Source organism: Mercenaria mercenaria, chromosome 1 (assembly GCF_021730395.1).
Source record: "Mercenaria mercenaria strain notata chromosome 1, MADL_Memer_1, whole genome shotgun sequence".
In the NCBI taxonomy this organism is placed as follows: Eukaryota; Metazoa; Mollusca; class Bivalvia; order Venerida; family Veneridae; genus Mercenaria; species Mercenaria mercenaria.
The window spans coordinates 91,075,806-91,097,122 of record NC_069361.1 but is presented as its reverse complement, the minus strand read 5'-3'; the positions used below and the strand labels follow the sequence as shown (position 1 = coordinate 91,097,122).

General features: G+C 34.6%; 1 protein-coding gene and 1 long non-coding RNA gene across 6 annotated transcripts in view; both read right to left on the bottom strand.

Moving 5' to 3' along the window:
* LOC123564416 (fibropellin-1-like) overlaps window positions 1-18,413 on the bottom strand; it is a 45,340-nt gene extending 26,927 nt beyond the window's left edge. For 2 of the 5 annotated variants that reach the window (XM_053517149.1, XM_053517157.1), the window contains exons 1-21: window positions 18,306-18,400; window positions 17,908-18,100; window positions 17,101-17,204; window positions 16,439-16,621; window positions 15,555-15,592; window positions 15,305-15,324; window positions 14,544-14,656; window positions 12,628-12,765; window positions 11,900-11,964; window positions 11,071-11,187; window positions 9,980-10,061; window positions 9,330-9,455; window positions 7,808-7,880; window positions 6,952-7,043; window positions 6,243-6,392; window positions 4,554-4,588; window positions 4,137-4,250; window positions 3,645-3,755; window positions 2,938-3,048; window positions 2,713-2,823; window positions 1,686-1,796 (exon numbers count right to left, since the gene is read on the bottom strand). In XM_053517149.1, the coding sequence (XP_053373124.1) occupies window positions 1,686-1,796; window positions 2,713-2,823; window positions 2,938-3,048; window positions 3,645-3,755; window positions 4,137-4,250; window positions 4,554-4,588; window positions 6,243-6,392; window positions 6,952-7,043; window positions 7,808-7,880; window positions 9,330-9,455; window positions 9,980-10,061; window positions 11,071-11,187; window positions 11,900-11,964; window positions 12,628-12,765; window positions 14,544-14,656; window positions 15,305-15,324; window positions 15,555-15,592; window positions 16,439-16,621; window positions 17,101-17,204; window positions 17,908-18,021 (2,008 nt within the window). In that variant the 5' untranslated portion in view covers window positions 18,022-18,100; window positions 18,306-18,400. Of the gene's footprint in view, window positions 1-1,685; window positions 1,797-2,712; window positions 2,824-2,937; window positions 3,049-3,644; window positions 3,756-4,136; window positions 4,251-4,553; window positions 4,589-6,242; window positions 6,393-6,951; window positions 7,044-7,807; window positions 7,881-9,329; window positions 9,456-9,979; window positions 10,062-11,070; window positions 11,188-11,899; window positions 11,965-12,627; window positions 12,766-14,543; window positions 14,657-15,304; window positions 15,325-15,554; window positions 15,593-16,438; window positions 16,622-17,100; window positions 17,205-17,907; window positions 18,101-18,305 lie in introns of all 5 variants that reach the window. The other 3 variants (XM_053517160.1, XM_053517162.1, XM_053517151.1) reach the window with 2 other exon arrangements.
* A 738-nt stretch (window positions 18,414-19,151) lies between these two features.
* Window positions 19,152-21,078, bottom strand: LOC128546517 (uncharacterized). The gene is made up of 2 exons (XR_008366001.1): window positions 19,386-21,078; window positions 19,152-19,221 (listed from the first exon to the last, which is right to left on the bottom strand). It is a non-coding gene; the product is annotated as an uncharacterized LOC128546517 (long non-coding RNA).
* Between the last annotated feature and the right edge of the window lie 239 nt (window positions 21,079-21,317).

Here is a 21,317-nt window from a genome sequence, read left to right as displayed (position 1 = left end):
ATATTGAGTTTTATTTCAGATGTTTTCTGCTTTTTGCTTACACAAACCGCCAGGCGTCCTGAGACACACAACAAAAATTAAATTCAACCAAATTTTAAGAATACAATTGACAAAAGATTAGCACGTGCACAGCCAAGCACGAGATTTTCGCAAAAGTAAAAATTATTTTACCGATATTTGTGTAGGCATTCAGGTCAATAAAACGATGTTTAAAATTCATTAGCTTACCTTTTAAAATAGAAAAAAGATATCTACATTCTTCAAGGGTCTGGTTGGATTTTTTGCTCAGTATATAACTAGCCTTAGCACTGATTACTCCTGTAAGCTTTTGTGGAAATCGCAAGTTGATATAAGGGAAGTGGCAAAAACATCATAAAATTTTATGAATCAAGGGCCATAACTCCACTTAAAATAATCAAATCGGAAAATGCCGGTAATATGCAAAACGAAAACTTGGCAATGATCACTCCTGTAAGATTTGGTGGAAGTCCACCCATTGATATAAGGGAAGTGGTCAAAACATTATAAAAGTTGATGCATCAAGGACCATAACTCCACTGAAAATAACCGAAACTGAAAATGCCGACGATATGCACAACTAGGCTTAGCAGTGATCAATCTTGCGAAGTTTGGTGTAAATCCCTCTGGTGATGTCGGAGGAGTTGCGTGGATAAACTTTGTGACAGACAGACAGAGACGGAACAGACAGACAGACGGACAGTACTAAATCAATATGTCTACCCCACTACACGTGGGAGACATAATTAGCTAGCAAGGTAGAGTTACGGGTCGTGTACACAACACTTTCTCCCAATGCTAAATTCCCTCAAATAGTTCAGAAGTTACGCTCCGGACTAAAATGTTATGCGTGTGTTCATTTTAGACACACAGGTGCTAAATCCATCTATGATTAAGACCGTAAACAAATCAAGAATCATTTATTTTACTGAATGCCGATACCACCACACATACCCACTTCAAAATTTTAACACATTGGTAGATTTCACATAATTTTTTGCATAAATCATGAAAACAGTGATGTGCATCCCTTATTTTTGCAAAAGAAATATGCATTTGCTTTCAGGACTTTATTTAAAAAATAATTTGATTTTTTCGGATTTCACGCAAAATGCACAGCAGCAGGTGTGATCGGCAAATTAAAGAAATTTCGCAGACCTGCGGCACGTGATCATCAAGCGGCGCTATCGTAACTCTGGCGCTTTTCTTTTACGGTTCATGCAGCATGAACGTTATACTGATCAATGGAACGAAAAGGGAGAATGTAAATGTTAAATAAGTATTTTAAAGTAGTTAATATTCGTCATGATTTATCGATTCTTAACAAAAGCTTAACATATGCAACGTAAGCATAATACCGTCTGACAAAAACAAAAAAATGTCTTCATATCCTCATGTTTTACACCAGCATGTATAAATTAGCTAAATATTTGCACCCAAGAGAGAATAGGGCGATCGATCAGACGGGCGGATATCGCCAGCGAGCGATCAGACGGGCGGATATCGCCATAGCGTAACAGGACGAGCGATCAGACGGGCGTATATCGCCATAGTGTAACAGGGGAGCGGATAAAAAATTTACGAAGGTGTTCTAGAACGAATGAAGAGCTGAAACAAAATTATAACTAATCATTGTGATAAGGGTAACAATAATGACTTGAATTTACCGGTTTCGCACTGTCGACCTGTATAACCCGAAAAGCATGTACATGTGTAATTGTTAACGTCATCAATACATGCTCCATTTTGGCAAGGGTTTGTACTACATTCATTGATATCTGAAATCATTACAGTACTTACTATGATATGGCGCCATCTTCAAACAAAGTTTCATAAATACAAATATTGGAAAGAATAAAATAAATTAAGCCAGTACTAGGAGTCGTGAAATGGGTTGCACATTTCATAACATCTTCTTAACCTAAAACGTCAGCCCCGCACTTGGGCTCTGTGTTGTTGTTATTTCTGTTTCCTTGAGATCATTAAGTATATTAAAGAGCCGCGCCATGAGAAAACCAACATAGTGGGTTTGCGACCAGCATTGATCCAGACCAGCCTGCGCATCCGCGCAGCCTGGTCAGGATCCATGCTGTTCGCTGTCAAAGCCTATTGCAATTAGAGAAACCGTTAGCGAACAGCATAGAGATCCTGATCAGACTGCGCGGATGCGCAGGCTGGTCTGGATCCATGCTGGTCGCAAACCCACTATGTTGGTTTTCTCATTTGTGCGTTTGTTCGTTAATTCTTAAAAGACTTATACTTTGGCCGATGCAAGGGAATGTGATTTTGTTTGTTTGTTTTGGGTTTAATGCCGTTTTTCAACAGTACAAGGGAATGTGAAGATTCATTACCACTCTTACGCAGACTTAATCACACAGAACCTGTTTCTCTTTTTCTCAGTTCAAATAGACAGGTGCAGATGTGTAAAAAGCAGAATCATATAAAGTATATTTTTCTCAGCCTCGAAATATCATGATTTCACATTTAATCTTAATTAATGAACCAGTTAGCTTAATTGCTTTGTTTATGTCTTTTGGGTTTAACGCCGTTTTTAACAGTATTTCAGTTATGTAACGGCGGGCAGTAGTTCCTGGATTCTTGACTGGTACAAACCTGTTCCCCGCAAGTAATTGAGTTAATTTAATACACTACCAACTATAGTCACAAAAAGGGTTAATATTTATTTGAACTCACCGGTTTCACAATGACGACCTGTAAAACCAGGGAAGCATGTGCACGTGAAATTATTAACGCCGTCATGACAGATTCCGTGCTGACATGGGTCGGGATTACACTCATTTATGTCTGAAAAAAAGTAAAGAAAGAAACACAGAGTTATTTTCTAATGACAATTGTCCAAACAGACTCCAAAATGCACTCGTATTCGAATTATAGGTTTTAATACTGGAATAAACTCACCGATTCCACAAGTTCGACCTGTGTAACCTGCATGACACGTGCATATATAACCGTTAATTACATCACGACATGATCCATTTTGGCAAGGGTCTGGACTACATTCATTTATGTCTGAAAATAATGATATTATACGCTTATAATCATGTCATTACCGGAATAAAGAATACAGAAAACGTTAATCAGATCTGAGCAATGAGCTCCTCATCAACATGGAAACATATTTACAAAACTTTAAACACAGTAACAAATATCAATGTCAATTAAATGTTTCAGAATTCAGTTACTACATCATTAAGCAAATTTATAATATATAACCTATTAGAATAGTATAGGTATATGTAAACAATATTTACTTGGACATACACAATTTGAAATACATATTTAATTTTCTAACATATTTCTGTACAACTGTCACGCAGAGCCTCAACAGTGTGCGCAGCATTTACCCTATATAAGTCAGCAAATCCACTAGAATCTTGAAAAAAGGAGTACGCTGTATAGATATCCCAGGACAGTAGAATCAATTTATTTGAGAAAGAAGTCATCAGCTAAAGTAAATTTTGGCAACTTACAGATATTGAGGAAAAAAAACAGAATGATACAAAATTATATTCTACGCAGTTATTCCAATTTTTACCTCTTACAATTAATAAATAAATGCATTAAAATTTATTTCGTAAAAGCAGTTAATATCTTTTAGAATTTACCGGTTTCACAATTTCGACCAGTGTACCCAGCATCACATGTGCATGTATAATTGTTAATTTCATCATGACATATTCCATTTTGACACCGATCTGGACTACATTCATTTATGTCTGTAAAATAATGTATATTTATTCTAAACGACGGTCATGCAGTAAAATAGAAAAAGTAAATACAAACTTATTTTCCAACAGGATAAAAAAGAGACCGTTTCAGGGTTGGTTTGACTGAGCCTGTTCATGCACGGTAGTGAAAATGCATGATACTATTCACGCCGTCTAACCGCGGAGTACCAAAGTACCAAAAGAATAAATAAAGACATCCGCAGATGTGTTCATACAGCGATGTACAAGAGTAGTTGAAACCTAAACATACTGCAAAACACCCAAAGCAATAAAGTGTAAAACTCCACCAAAATATTAGACGCATCTTTCACAAGATCAAGTTTATAGCAGATGGCCCTATAAAAACATTTAATAAACAGCTTAACTTACCTGTTTTACAGTTGTTGCCCGTCCAACCAGGTTTACACGTACATTTGTAGCCGGTTAGTAACGCTTCACAAGACCCTCCGTTCTCACAAGGATTTGTCGAGCATTTTTCAAAATCTGAGGTGGATTTGAATATTTTATGAAGGTTATGCAAGTTTAAATTTTCGAAGTCTAACGTCCATCTTTCACCCCTAACATGAAACATAAACAGTGACACCGGTACCACATTGGTCGATTTATCAAATACTGAAGCATTATAATTAATGTGAATTCATAAGCTCGAAAGCAAAACATATCCATTTAAAATATTTAATTATGAAAAATACTCTCAAAGTCATAACTTTGTGTTAAAACGTTACTTATTCGAGCTAAAATGTTTTAATCCGTGTGTTTATTCATAATGTAATCAAAACAAATTACCTTTGACTGTAAGGTGTATACATTTTACATCAGATCTGCAAAAGAAACAATTTCCATGTGCACCCAGTAAAACAAATTTAAAAATACATATTGTACGCCCTAGATGGTATCACTTAATACGTATTATGCTAATTGCTAAAGTAATATAATGATCAAGTTGGCAATACTTTGCTTCGTCTCAGCCAAAACAGAATTTTCTAGGCCAGTATTAGACCCTTTTGATTTAATTCGTTAATCAACTCGACCAAAAGGGCTATAACATCTAACTGGTTAAACCAACATGTGTAACACCAGGATCCATTTTTGGAAGAAAAATGGACCGCATCTTCAACGTTTCTGAAGTATCGTAAATACCTTTAAAACCCTCCCCGTAATTGAATTCAGTGATGTTATATTTTCTGGCAGTTTGGAATCATGGAGAATTTTCAATTCATTATAATAGAATTCCGCTTGAGCCGGCCCTATGTTGCGTAAAGAGTTCACTACATCTCATGACCGTGTCTGCTATTATCTTGCTTGGTGCAAACAATCTTATTACGGATTGTATTAATTATTCAATTGTCTAATGTCTTCACGTACTGGAACTCAGTATTGTTGTATTTTGGTCCTTTGGAATCACGGAGAACATTCAATTATACAATTACGCTTAAGCCGATCTTAGTGGGCGTGAGAGGTGTTGCACATTTTATTACATCTCATGAAACAGACTCAAACCAAGTCTGCTATTATTTTACTTGGTTGCGATCTATGCTTCCTAAAGATCTACCCATAGATTGTATTACTATTATTTGACAACGAATACATATATCAAATCATTACGTACGCTGTACCATACAGTAACTTCGTTACTATTAACGGAAGACGAAAGTTTACATTGTTGTCGATCGAAAATTTTGCTCCAGCAGTTTTATTGGATTTAGGAAGGACAGTTGATGAATTCACATTATTCTGGCAGGCAGATGTAGTAAACAGGCATTCGGTTTTGAAACAAGTATAGTAAGACAATGCATTATGCTTACGTAGTTGTGGAAGGGTGTCTCGATTGTAACTGTGTATGACTTGACAGTTACATTGTTATATGTTATATTGTTGTTATATTTTCTGGTCCTTTGGGATCATGGAGTCCATTCAACATAGGTGTAATAGAGTTCCGCTTGAGTTCCGCTTAAGCCGGTGCTAGGGAGCGTGAGAGGTGAGTCTGCTATTATTCTTCTTGGTTGCATTCTTTGCTTCCAAAGGACCTTTCTACTGATTTTATTAACTATCACAACATCAATCGTTAAGTGCCGTGTGACGGCTGTAAAAGGTCTCCCCGTACTTGGATTCAGTGTTTTCATATTTTCTGGTCCTTTGGGATCATGGAGTCCATTCAACATAGGTGTATTAGAGTTCCGCTTGCTATTATTATGCTTGGTTGCATTCTTTGCTTCCAAGGGATCTTTTTACAGATTTTATTGACTTAGGTTTGGTCTTATTGAAAGTACTTGGACTCTGGTCTTTTGCTATCATAGAGTCCATTCAATTTTCCTGGAACATAATTAAGCTCAAGCTGGTACTTTGTGGCATGAGGGATGTTACACATTTCATTACTTCTCATGAACAGACCAAATCAAACCCAGTCTGCTATTATACTATTGTTTGGTTGCGTTCTATGCTTCCAAAGGATCTTTTTATTGGTTTTATTCTTACCTTGTCTGCAAGCACAGCTGTTGATTCTCGCCTGGTTTGGTAGAGCCTGTTACCAAGACTGTTGTCGTACACTGTGGTCTGGCAAATGTGGATGGACGGAATATATGGTGGTTATTCACCGTAGTATTTGGGTGAGCGGTTACATTTGGACTAGTGTAGACAAAATAAGAACTTGTTGATTAAAAGTGAAAACATATGCATTAGTTCCATTTTATCATTGCGTTTTGAAAATAATTTACAAAACTAAATTATGCAAATTTTTTTCACATGAAATTACGATAGATGTACCTATGGCATGAAAATATGAGCCGTGCCATGGGAAAACCAACATAGTGGGTATGCATCCGCGCAGTCTGGTCAGGATCCATGCTGTTCGCCATGTTGTTAGCTAACAGTTTCTCTAATTCCAATAGGCTTTAAAAGCGAACAGCATGGAGCCTGACCAGACTGCGCGGATGCGCAGGCTGGTCTGGATCCATGCTGGTCGCAAACCCACTATGTTGGTTTTCTCATGGCACGGCTCATATGTTCTCTCTAATAGAATTATCATTTTGATTTTAAGATGATTATTTGCTTTCTAAATGACAAATTGGTCAGAATCTTTATACTACCACTATACCAGAAGTCACAATAAGTAATGATGTTTAGGTGGATAATAAATTTATACAAATGGCCAAGACAAAGACAAAGACGTTCAACTATTACATACCAAGTATTGTTGTTTGTTGGATATGTTATTATGGTAAGATAGCAGTTGCCTCCAGTATTACAGTTGTATGTCAGATTGTTGTTTGAAAATCCCTGAAATATTTACTAATATTTTTCTAATATATAGTTTAGAAATGCATTTGATAGCTCGTTATGTTGTTAGTGTATCGTTCATTAATTTATCAAGTTTCATTGTTACCCAACCTATGCGACAACTGTCCTTAAGCTAGTCCGCACTTCTGTCGGTAACTATATAGGAGAGTAAGCAATGACAAACAGGGATTAGTGAATTATACACTTAATAATCTGAAATTGCCTTTTCTAATGACGTCATATCCCGGGGACGTGGAAATGTAAGAACTTGAAAAAGGGATGAAGCTGAGATTGTGCCATTTGAAATATTGATATATATGAGATTATTTGAATTGCTCTATCTAATATCAAGGTAGATAAGTTATTCTTCTTAACAAACGGTCAAGAGTAAAGCAAAATGCATTGCTACTAATATTCAAGTTTGCGGTCAATCCTGGCAAAACGTCCAGGTCATTTTGACTAAATTTGCCGATAGATTGAAATCTCTAGACGTGACTCAAGTTGCCAAAAAATATACCCATTTTCGTTCTTGGTCATTTTATCAACCCTTCGGTCAAATATTAACAAACAGTAACTTCAGCCGCCATTGTATCCATATAACTAGTCCAACTCGTGACGGTAATTATCACTTTCATTTCATTTCAGTCTGATGTGGACGGACCGTCAGGGGAGGTAACTAGAGTCACGGATTGAGACTACCATATAACGTACACCAAGGAATCCGCAAATAAACGTTTTCAGCGTTATGTCATTATAAAACATACCCCTGGCATGTGTGTTGGAGAAAGAAGCTGGTTATCCGGAATCACTGATACACATCCTTCTTTGTAGCAGTTACTGAAGAACAAATAAGTCTAAATGTTAATTTTTTTTCTTTGTAAATTCGATGTATTACTTTAGACAAGTACACTAAATCAGTATTTCCCAAATAGTAAAAACTACTCAAGTACGAATAGGACCGATAAGAACAAAGAGGGAAACTTGTAGTACAGTAGTACAACATAGTCTTTATGCATATGGTAAGTATGTACCGATTCTCTATTCATGATAGAAAATAAGTTAAAAAAAGTAAAATAATTAAATGAAATTTTGTATGAGTACATTTTAAGAAATATTGAAGCTATCAGCTAACACATGTTCACATAGAAATGCAAGACACAAATGAGATCTATACATATAGAATCACTATTAGTTATTTGTTAATATGTTCAACTAACACTAACTATTGGTATCATTAATTGTATTGGTTGTATTTTATGTGTTTTACATCTTCAACTAGCCTATATAACCCTCTCAGGATCAGCCTATACAACCCTCTCAGGATCAGCCTATACAACCCTCTCAGGGTGCTGTAAACTTTCACAGGTTTCATGATAAAACAGTCCTCGTAAAAAATAAACCTCAGTATCAGTAAATGATGCATTTCCAACAACACAATAAACAATATCTAGCTGAAAGGATCTCTTCATGGAATTATTTTGGCTTGAAAAGTTCATTTACAAAATTGATACAACGATCCAGAGTACTTTTACCAGTAATCTTAATTAATAGATTTAATTCCTAATACCATTCTTTGGCTCTCTTTCTCTTCACTTTCCAGATACCTTATCCAGCTTATATGACCGCCTTCGCCATCAAAATTTACTAGATATATGAACCTTTTGGCATTTACCGGAAACATTTAAAAGTTAGCTTCAGTGCTAAGAAATAGTAGTTATTGTGCTTGTCAAACATTTGTAACCAGCAATGTTTCATTAGCTGCTTTCTACATAGTCAAATAATATTCACGCCAAACTCTTCTTAATATCTAATAACTCCCATTTTATCATTTTGTGTAAGTGAAAGTATGTTTATTAGAACTATTCTTGCATTATCAGTAAAAAGATGTTTAATAATTTGTCAACATGGCACATGTTTAATGTTCACAATAATTTATCAGTGAACAGATATTTGATGACTGACAAATTGGCTTTGTTACCTGAAAAAAATTATTTCTACAAACTCGTAACTCTGGCGTGAGGGGAAAATATGAACTCTAGAAAGAGTCATGTGGTTTACCTATTTAATTGAGTAAAGGGCAAGCTGCTATGTGATGGGCTAAGGACATTGCGCTATAGGATTTACCTACAGTACTGAGCTGAGAGTAATGTCCTACGTACATGATCCAAAGATGACTTTCTCTGCTTCCAGCTGCATTACAATGATATATTAGTAAAAATAAATGACTTAAACTGACACGCGTTTTTCATAGTGTCACTACGTCATTGCAATTGCTTCAATACATACGCCTGATTCACGTGATAGCAGATCTCGGATGCATTTCCACTGGCCTCGATATTAGCAATAATCACTTTACCATTGTACGCATCTTGCTGGTAGCTAACTATATTGCCATTCGAGAAAACCTGCCTCCTAAAAATCATATACAATTCTATGATTTCAAAATAGATTTTACTTTTCAACGTTGACATGCATCTGCCAGAATGGAAGGCTACTGGTTTGAAAAAAATTGACATGCAGATTGTTACGCAAAGCTGATACTAGTATTTCAATTGGAAATATCAGTCTCGCAAAGACATGATGTCAGTTCCAGCATGCCAAGCGAAGATAGCGTAGGAGCAATCAAAGAATTCAACAATGATATATTAATCATATGTAAACCTAAATACTAAATAGATAGAAAATATAAGTCAATGGCCACAGATAAACCTGTTATGCAAAAAATGTTAAGACTTCGAACAGACAAAGTAAAAGTAGCTCCGAAATATTCGTGTGAGGTTACAAAAGATATACAGACTTTATTTTCACTTCAGAAATACTTAAGCCTATATACTATATAAGGAAAATATATTGCTTTTCAATTAGTTCTTAAGTAGCTTTTTGTTTTGTATGAACCAATCAATTTTATAAAGGTGGTCGGACAAAGCATAACTTACGTGCCTATTGTGATTCCAGTGACATGACAGTTGCTTTTAGGGCAAGTTACTGACTTAGGAAAAGAAAGGTAACACTGTACAGCTGAAATGGGAAAAATAAATGCATATATAAGACCTAATTACGTTTTGATATCCATCCTGAAAGCTTATGGAACGCTGGTGATCCGGACATGCAATTATTCCACGAGGGGCATCTTGGGGCTTCCCCCATCATCAAGCTAGACAGTCACCATATGACGACAGTCACCCTTTGACCTATTATTGTGTCGGTCTGATGTTACAACCAACAAAAGTAGATATCACGTTCGTAGGAATAAAAATGATATGGTAATGCGGAAAAATAAGTCCGGTCAAAAATCTTCCTTGTTAACTTTCTTTTTTCTAAACAAAAATGCAGATGTTTATTAGCTACTACTTTTTATTCTGTTTCATTAATCAATATCAATATCAAAGCACAATAACGCTTTTAAAAAACTTCATTGTTTTTATTTTATTTAGGGAATTTAAAATTAAATAAAAAGGAGAATATACGAAAAACGGCAGATAAAGAAATGTTATTGCAAAGAAACCAAGTAACGATTGTCTTCACCCCAGTTAAATACTGAAGAAAGTAGTTGACATAAAAAAAAGAGAATAGAAACAAATGTGAAAAGAATATCTTAAGGGAAGAACATCACTGCGTCACTTTACTTTAACTTATCCAACGTGTAATATATTGTGACAGTTATTTAATTCCGTGATACTAATACAATCATCAGAATATTACATGGAACTTTTAAATACAACGACTGTAAATATTTTAAAGAAATTAGCTTCGTTTTGTACAAAAGCTTTTCAACAGAGACATATTGAAATAAATTATCTGACTTGATAACAGTGATGACTGAATAAACATATTTACGACTACTTTTGACAAAATATATACCAATTCTCGCTGTAACTCCTGCACATGCAAAGGTGTGCACTTTATAATAATTTCCAAAAGTGTTTATGTGCATGCAAGTACTTTGTTAAAATGATAATGAATGTTATATAAATTCTTGTGTTCTGTTTAGGATGTTACTTATATATGTAGCCAAAGTATAGCTTACGGTGAGTGCAGGATGTTCCCGTAAATCCAGGCGGACATAAGCATATCGGTCTCCCGTTGACGGAATCACAGAAACTTCCACTGCTACAGTAGATTCTACTGCATGGTCCTGCCAGCTCTACGTATGTATAAATAATAACTAATACAAACTCATTCTGTATTATCAGTCACGAGGGCAGTAAAAAGCTGTTTTTCGGTGAAATATGGAAACATTTTGATTAAATATATCTGATAATTTCAATTTAGAAATAATGAAATATATTTTCACTGGGGTTACCAAACAATGATAAAAATTTGGTTAAACCAGTTTAAAAGACAAGAAAAAGTTGTTGGTTTTACATATACGATCAAATATCTTTTCACTTGTGGACACTACACTTTGTATTGTAACTTGACATAATATGTGAATACTATTGAAACTCAATATCTCGAACTTGCTTATCTCAAAATTCCGGCTATGTCGAAAATATTTTCGTGTCCCGTCCCGAAAACGCGCGCACAAAATATAATTTAAAGTCGAACTTCGGTTATCTCCAAGTAAAACAATGGGTCCCTTGGAATTTGAGATACTGAGTTTTAATTGTGTATTGCATCTGATGTTCACTATTGGAAAGATATTTCGAGATTTCACGGAAACAAAGACCTTTTTACATTATCAGGATGATCCATTATTTGATTTGAAATTCAGGATTCGTTACTAGCAAAATTCTAAATTATATTTTCATTTTATACAGGTGTCTACTTCTTTAAAAGCAAATATTTGCAATAAACCTGATTTAACTATCCGAATACTTCTTTAAAGCTAAAGTGCTTTTGGAAGGGTTCCTTACCTTGCCGAGTCAGTGATGTAACTTCAACATTGACACAGTGTGTTTCTACCGTTGACTTGTTTATTCTATAAGTTAGTTACAATAAATTGAAAGCATTCCAAGTAAAGTTTGTTCACACAACCTATGTTTTGTTCGTAAAGATTATTTATCTTAACTAAATCTATACATTTGGTGACAGAAACCCATGTGCCTTTATAATCATTAATTGCATTAGAGTACACATATTTGAGAATGATCTGGAATCTTTGACCTTGGAACAAAACAACTATTCTTAAATTCCCTTAAGCAACAAAACTTCAAACTTACGCTTAGCTCCTTAATAAGCTTAAAACTATCTATAAAACTATTTATTTGCTAATATATTGTGTTTGATGTATTTTACTTGCAATAAGATTAAACTCAGACAAATGCTCTAAAAATACTTTTTCTTTATCATATATATAGAAATAATATATCCAAATCAGTGATGTTCTCACTAACTAAATCATTGTTAGAAGTTCAGATTGAAAAGAATTAAATTACGAGGGCTGCATGAGACAAATTATTTTGATTCTAACACTATATTAAGCAAAATGATTTATATCCTTTGACAACCACCAAATGTTGCCGATGCGACATTTTACGCTACTGACGTGAAAATTGTGACGTGCAAATAGTGATTTTGTTGAGTAATAACGTCACACTTTCAGTCTAACTTTTTACAAGAAACATTATCAATATACACTTACGAGAGGCATATTGCCTTGTTGCCAGTAGCATGTACTGAAGGAGTGTATTCAACATCATATTTGCAAGCTCTCTGTTTCACTTCCGTTTCGTGTACATGTATATCTATATCGGTCACGAGGTTTACTTTTGGTGGTATACTGAAGATAAATATTAAATTCATGACCAATGGTAACAGGAACATGAACGCTTTCGACTTTATTGCAATATTTACGTAAAACTAATTCATTTCTGAAAAGCAAATGTTTCACAAATAAAATGCAACAGGATACAGTATAGTAATTTTTCCTAGTACTGGTACTGATGATAAACCCGAACAGAAAATGAGGTTTTTTACCTGTAACTTTTTTATTTCTGCAAATTGAAATCAGTGGTCGGTATCAAAATAAAGCTTAACCTTTGCTGAAAACTTTACATAATTCAAATTTATATTTAGTAAGCAAACTCACACGAAGTGAGGGCCTGAAAGGGGTATATAAAAAGGGGACTTTATGAACGTTGACTGATGATAAATTCGAACCCTTTGTCATTTACAAAATTTTCTTGGTATTATTATATTGAAACTTTCCCAAAAAAGCTGCAACAGTCATTCCTGATCAAGCAATGAAAAGTTAACAAATGTCAGGCCTTCATGTTTCGACTGTGAGCATGCGCAAAAAAACACCCTCTTCCCCAGTAATTTTGGATAAATAATTTTTATACAAAGTTATGTAAGTCATTTATTTATACAGAATATTTACCAATTTTGTTTTTGTTTACACCAGTTGGTGTTGTAAGTGGAAACTATTAGATGGTGTGTTCAATTTTATAAATAAGCGATTTCAATCGAATATTTCCAGGGTGTTCGACTTTATCATCTGTCCGGGTTTATCATCAGTACCAGTATGGTAATCAATAAACGTAGGCATGTTCATGCAAGACTTAAGCTCTTCCTAAATAAAATTATTCGACAAAATCCATCAGACAACATCCACTGCACAGCAGCTGAATTAGTTTAGATACATTATCCTAAAATCAGCATGACTCAGTTGTCACACATATTGTTGCAACATTCAAAGCTTCAAATTTCATTTCATTTTATTTTTGACTAAATTAAGTTTTTTCGAAAAGTCGGGTAAAATCAAGTATTGGTTATTTAAACATTTAAGTGACCATTATAATGGTCATAAAACATCACTTCATACATTTGTGACACAATCGGTATGATAAATAAATTAATGAAATTTATCAATTAAGTATTGGTAATTGTAAATAAAAATTTATATGCATGAAATATGAATGTCAACTGCATATTCTAGAAAAGTTAAGATGTCTTATTTATCAAGGAAATTGGGAGACTCTGGCGACTATTCGTCCGAATCTGTCTGGACGATGGCAACGACTTTGCAATACTTTCATAAATACAAAACTAATAAAACGAACATGTTTAATGGCATGCATGCAATGTCCGCGTTCAGGCGCGCACTGCCGTGGATTGCAGTTTAAGACAGCTGCATATTTGGAACGCGGCTTTCCTGTTGGATATTTATCCAAGTACATTTGTATTTTTTACAACTGCCATGTATTCTTTTTCTACCACGGTTACCACACTACTTTCAAAGTTCGATCACACCATTAATCAAATTTAACCGCCCACTTGCACAATGCCTTGAGTATGTACATCATTAAGTTCTAACCTAATCATTTTAGTTTAAATAGTAAAAATGCTATCACACGTGTCTGAAATTTTAGTTAATAAAGCTTTGTACACTTTTATTTTAAAAAACACCTTATGGGCGAACATCCAGAAACGTAACTGCCACTAAATGAGCAATAAAACCAGTTGCAATACAATATATAAACAACGAAATCTACATTTAAAAAATCTGAATTAGTAGGATTATGATTATATATAAACTAAAACACGCAAAACGTTTACCAATAGCCTCCATGTCTTTGAAGCTCTACCGCATAGTGACATGTCACATTCTTCGGACAACTCACGGTTGAATTGTTGGGAAATGAAGGTGGATAATTGAAATGTGGTGTTGCCTGTCTTACAAAATAAAATATATATTAAAAAAAAAAATAAGATATTGTACAGTAGACCTTAAAAACCCGTTTTTCGAGCAATCAGACACGACTTCGCGATTACCCGGACACCACCCCTAGAATGTTGAAAATTTTATTTTGTTACAGTGCTAGTCCTATGGACCCTGATTTTGCAGTGATATGTAGTGAGATATATATTAAAAATGTCATCTTAAGCATCCTTGATTTGACGAAAAAGGGCAAACTATCATTTATTTATTTATTTGGGTTTTACGGCGCACCAACACAGTATAGGTTATATGGCGCCAAACAGGACTACAAATTTTGTGTCCACATTCATTTACATCGAAATAAAAACATGAGGTATGGAATCAAAATTTGCATACCTGCTGGAATCACAGAGTTACTGCAAAACCAAGTGTTAAGGCCCTATTACTCGCTTCTTACGATCATGCAAGGGTAAGGCAAAATATCAAGTTCCTACTATGACACAGATACCTTTGGCCTTATAAAGTTCCATTTAAATGTTTCCTCTACATGTCATGATACTTAGATGTTTAATATTAAAGTCAGGCATAGTAATATCGATCATTGTTGGTCTGTTAATAAGCTACACAAGTCAGAGAAAAAGAAACATGTAATGCTTACATTCATAAAGTTGTTTCTTACTGTAAAGAAACAAAAAAAAATATAATCGTTGAAATATGTCTGATAATGTAATAAGAAATAAATTGAAATTATAATGTAATAGCGAACATTAATCATCACATTACGTTTCAATTATTATCAGTTTTTATGAAAACAAGTGTAAGTGTGAACAATATGTAGAATATAGAATATGTAAATACACCGATGAAAGCATAAAGCTAAATCTAGGAATACAAAACTTAATACTTACTTCCTTGTACCATAAAACATAGCTCGTCAGCGTTTATCCTGAAAGTGTTTAAAATTGAAACATTAGTTAAAGAAATATAATATAATAAAAGATGCATGTCAACAGATCTGATCAAGGGCAGTATGTGTAATTATTATGTGATAAAGTGGTCACCGGTAATATATCGTAGCATATTGGTACTATAACATTCGGTCGCATCCAAAAAAATGTCACAAAAACAGGAAGCTGTATGATTGTATTCTTTTATGCACCTCGTGCCAATCGGTCTTAAATCAAATAGGCCTAACCAAGACTTAGTTATTTTCAAATATCGAATTCGCATTGCCTAGACCTTCATACAATTTATGTACCCTTTACCGAAACTTACTAAGGTAAGTTCCATGTACCACGAATTTTAATCAAGCACATATAGATAGAGGGCAACGTTTTATATATTTAAGGAATATATTAAGAAGAAAGAGGACTTATTAAAAAGATTATGAAAGGAAGTACACATACACTGGTAAAGTATTAATATTTCAGAACAATATAAAAGACATGAAATAGCAGTAGATAACGGAAAAGAAAGATAAACAGAAACGAAATTCAAGATATTAAAACAGAAAACGTACAGACAACTTACAAAAAAGAGGGGACAAATATAAAAATACAATAAAGGAATAAAGCCGTCAAAAATGATGTAGAGCATAAAAACAACGGACTGTTAGACGAAATACATATGTATAAACCATGCATGTACGCAAATATAGTCATAACAGACGGTACACACATTCAAACAAATAACACGTTAATTAAAAAAAGATAGTACATAGATAACCGACAAACCGACAAGTAGACTGAAAAAATATTGGTAAGGAATGAAACAGTTTACTGAAACAGTTTACTTTTCCTCAGTGGTTGTCTGAACACAGTACTGATATGTTCTTTCCTCGGTTGGTATAACAGTGACCACGGCTTCGTATGGGCATCTGGTTTGATTCGGGTTGCAAATAAACGGCTGTCTACTCCAAACAGCGATTGGCTCTACCTTCAATCCAGGATCACGGTGACCATCTTGTACATTTGGTCTGCAATTATAAATTAATATGTAAGGGCAGACAAACTCAAATGTCTTTTAGAGGATGAAGTGTTCTATTTTAAAACAGTCAAGATTTGAAAATAAAGAAGCATAGCAAAGGCAATGCAGGGATATAAATTAGCAGTGGCCCAGTAGCCCAAGGCCCCTAGATTTTGGGCTGGGCCCCTAAATTGTTGGAGAAAATGCCCATTTACCTAATGTTAAACAGTTATTTCTGACCGTCTGTGCCCCTAAATAAAAATAGTTAGTTTATATCCCTGCAATGTCTAAAACTGTAGACAATTGAAATAAAAACGTTTCTCTCACACATTTTAATAGATTCCTCAGCAGTAAAAGAAGAATAGAAATGTGTTTAATTACAAATCAAGAAAAGCTCTGATCGATATAAACTGTGTATATCTTGAACGAATAACTGGTAGAAATATGTTGATACATAGAAAGAATACGAATAACAGAGTATAAACTTACATCTGGGTATGTTTGCCATCAACGGGAAGTACTAGCGAACATGGTTTATCTACTTCACAAAGCAGAATTCTTGGGACTAAATTCTCTGAGAAGAGTGGCGGGGTCTGAAATTGTAGCATGGTACGGTAAAATAGAAAAACGTGAAAACTCCGCTGGTCGCCCAACATGATATAATTGAAAATGCAGCAGGCTCAGTTTCACTGAGCCAGTTCATGGACGGTAGTTGAAATGCATACTACCGCCCGCGCTCTGATCTAGCCCTGGGTTGAGCTGGACTCAACATTTACACATGTTAAAAGTACCAAAATACAATTTAGAGACATTCGTGAAAAGTGGACTTTAGAAAACAATGGGCAGAACTAAAAACGCTAGAACCTAGAGATAGGATCAGAGTTTATTATATCGCAGAAACTGTCAAAAGTCAAAATTAAAAAGCATATACCATATCCGAAGGGTAATTAAACAATACCCAAACTATGAAAGTGGGAGTATTATAACCACCCAAGACGAAATGTTCGAACTGAAAAACTAAACACTACTTTTAATACAACATAAATGTCGTGCTGAACGATCTGGTGAGAACAATCGAAATATAACGGCTCTCTCAGATGTGTCGTACAGTGTTCTCTTATAACTAAATACAGCTGACATATATGTTGAGAAAAAATACATTGCTAATATTTTGACATTATTTCTTTTAAATAAATGTTTATAAACCAACATAATTTATTACATGTGTATGTTCATTCAATTATAATAGCCGTGACATATCAATAAGTCAGTCATTAGTAAAATTCTGTCACTTACCGAACTGCCATTTTGTTGATCTCTCGTCATGAGAGACTTTTTATTCCGTTTAGCGTCCCCAAATCCACTAAAACACAATAACAGCAGCAAACAAAACAAGCGCATTCCAACCATATTTCGCTTTATAATCTTTATACACCACTGCTCTTCTCTTATAACTGCTGGTCTGTATGAAGAATCACCCGTGGAGGAACTGAAAATCCGAAATAAAGAGTGACCATATAAATGTGCACCCGTTGAGACACGTTTCAGGAACAAAACATTAGCATAAAGTTATTTCCCTGCAACAGCGTTTTGTCAACGGAATGTTTTTGCAGGACCTGTGTTAGTTAAGCAAATTGTACATTGTACGCATCAATTACGAGAAGTTATATAAGTACACTATACTAAATAAATACCTTACAATTTAATTAAATGGCCAGGTAGAAATAATCCGTACGTTTAGCAAATAATATCAACAAAGAATATATGCTTGCCGTGTGCAGTATAAAACAATAATATTGCAACTGTCTTATCTTTAAAAACACGACCGATAAGCATAGCGTTGACCTTAATCTAATATGTAACGTTAAACATGTCGTACAGCCCCTGATGAATATGTTGGTCAAACATTTACTGGTGATAAATAAAGCGAGTTTTTTCAATTATTTTTAATTTACCACTAATATGCATCTCCCTTTTGGTAAAACACACACAAAAAACACTGAACAAACATAAATGAAAATTGGACTCTAAACAGCATCAGCTGCCTTACAGGTCAATAAAGAGTGTAATATCCATAAACAAAAATGAAAATGGGACTCTACATAGCATCAGCTGCCTTACAGGTCAATAAAGAGTGTAATATCCATAAACAAAAATGAAAATGGGACTCTACACAGCATCAGCTGCCTTACAGGTCAATAAAGAGTGTAATATCCATAAACAAAAATGAAAATGGGACTCTACATAGCATCAGCTGCCTTACAGGTCAATAAAGAATGTAATATCCATAAACAACAAGAGCTGTCCGTAAGACAGCCAAGCTCGACTATTCGAAATATTGTCACAGAAGCAGGAAATTATTACCCAAAATGTTAAATATCAAAAGAGTTTTAAGTTTGAAAGGGGACATAATTTGACCAAAATGCATATCAGAGTTATGGGACTTGATGCTATCAACTAGTTTTATAACCCCGAAGAAACATGTTAAGTTTCAATTCCATATCTGCATTAGTTTTGGAGATAGTAACTTGAATGTAAAACTTTAACCAGAATTTTCTAAGTCCAAAAGGGGGCATAATTTGCCCAAAATACATGTCAGAGTTATGGGACCTGATTCTGTCAACTAGTTTTATAACCCGAAGACACATGTGAAATTTCAATTTAATATCTGCATTAGTTTTGGAGACAGTAACTTGCATGTAAAACTTTAACCAGAATTTTCTAAGTCCAAAAGGGGCATAATTTGCCCAAAATACATGTCAGAGTTATGGGACTTGACCCAGTGAGGTAGGTAATTGATCTAGAAAAAGAAAAAATAAGTTTTAAATCCATATGCCTTTTAGTAATAGCTGTATGTACTTGCATGCAAAACTTTAACCAGAATTTTCTAAGTCCAAAAGGGGGCATAATTTGGCCAAAATACATGTCAGAGTTATTGGACTTGACCTAGTGATGTAGGTAATTGATCTAGAAAAAGAAAAAATAAGTTTCAAATCTATATGCCTTTTGGTAATAGCTGTATGTACTTGCACGCAAAACTTTAACCAAAATTTTCTAAGTCCAAAAGGGGGCATAATTTGGCCAAAATGAAGGTCAGAGTTATGGGACTTGCTGCTATGAACTAGTTTTATAACCCCGAAGACACATGTGAAGTTTCAATTCAATATCTATATTAGTTTTGGAGATAGTAACTTGCATGTAAAACTTTAACCAGAATTTTCTAAGTCCAAAAGGGGGCATAATTTGCCCAAAATACATGTCAGAGTTATGGGACTTGACCCAGTGAGGTAGGTAATTGATCTAGAAAAAGAAAAAATAAGTTTTAAATCCATATGCCTTTTAGTAATAGCTGTATGTACTTGCATGCAAAACTTTAACCAGAATTTTCTAAGTCCAAAAGGGGGCATAATTTGGCCAAAATACATGTCAGAGTTATTGGACTTGACCTAGTGATGTAGGTAATTGATCTAGAAAAAGAAAAAATAAGTTTCAAATCTATATGCCTTTTGGTAATAGCTGTATGTACTTGCACGCAAAACTTTAACCAAAATTTTCTAAGTCCAAAAGGGGGCATAATTTGGCCAAAATGAAGGTCAGAGTTATGGGACTTGCTGCTATGAACTAGTTTTATAACCCCGAAGACACATGTGAAGTTTCAATTCAATATCTACATTAGTTTTGGAGATAGTAACTTGCATGTAAAACTTTAACCAGAATTTTCTAAGTCCAAAAGGGGGCATAATTTGCCCAAAATACATGTCAGAGTTATGGGACTTGACCCAGTGAGGTAGGTAATTGATCTAGAAAAAGAAAAAATAAGTTTTAAATCCATATGCCTTTTAGTAATAGCTGTATGTACTTGCATGCAAAACTAACCAGAATTTTCTAAGTCCAAAAGGGGGCATAATTTGGCCAAAATACATGTCAGAGTTATTGGACTTGACCTAGTGATGTAGGTAATTGATCTAGAAAAAGAAAAAATAAGTTTCAAATCTATATGCCTTTTGGTAATAGCTGTATGTACTTGCACGCAAAACTTTAACCAAAATTTTCTAAGTCCAAAAGGGGGCATAATTTGGCCAAAAACAAGGTCAGAGTTATAGGAATAGCTGCTATGAACTAGTTTTATAACCCCGAAGACACATGTGAAGTTTCAATTCAATATCTACATTAGTTTTGGAGATAGTAACTTGCATGTAAAACTTTAACCAGAATTTTCTAAGTCCAAAAGGGGGCATAATTTGCTCAAAATACATGTTAGAGTTATGGAACTTGACCCAGTGAGGTTGGTAATTGACCTAGAAAAAGAATAAATAAGTTTCAAAGCTATATGCCTTTAAATGATAGCTGTATGTACTTGCATGCAAAAACTTAACCAAGGTGTGACGCCGACGCCGACGCCGACGCCGACGCCGACGCCAGGGTGAGTAGAATAGCTAGACTATTCTTCGAATAGTCGAGCTAAAAATGAAAATGGGACTCTACATAGCATCAGCTGCCTTACAGGTCAATAAAGAATGTAATATCCATAAACAAAAATGAAAACTGGACTCTACACAGCATCAGCTGCCTTACAGGTCAATAAAGAGTGTAATATCCATAAACAAAAATGAAAATTGGACTCTACATAGCATCAACTGCCTTACAGGTCAATAAAGAGTGTAATATCCATAAACAAAAATGAAAATTGGACTCTACACAGCATC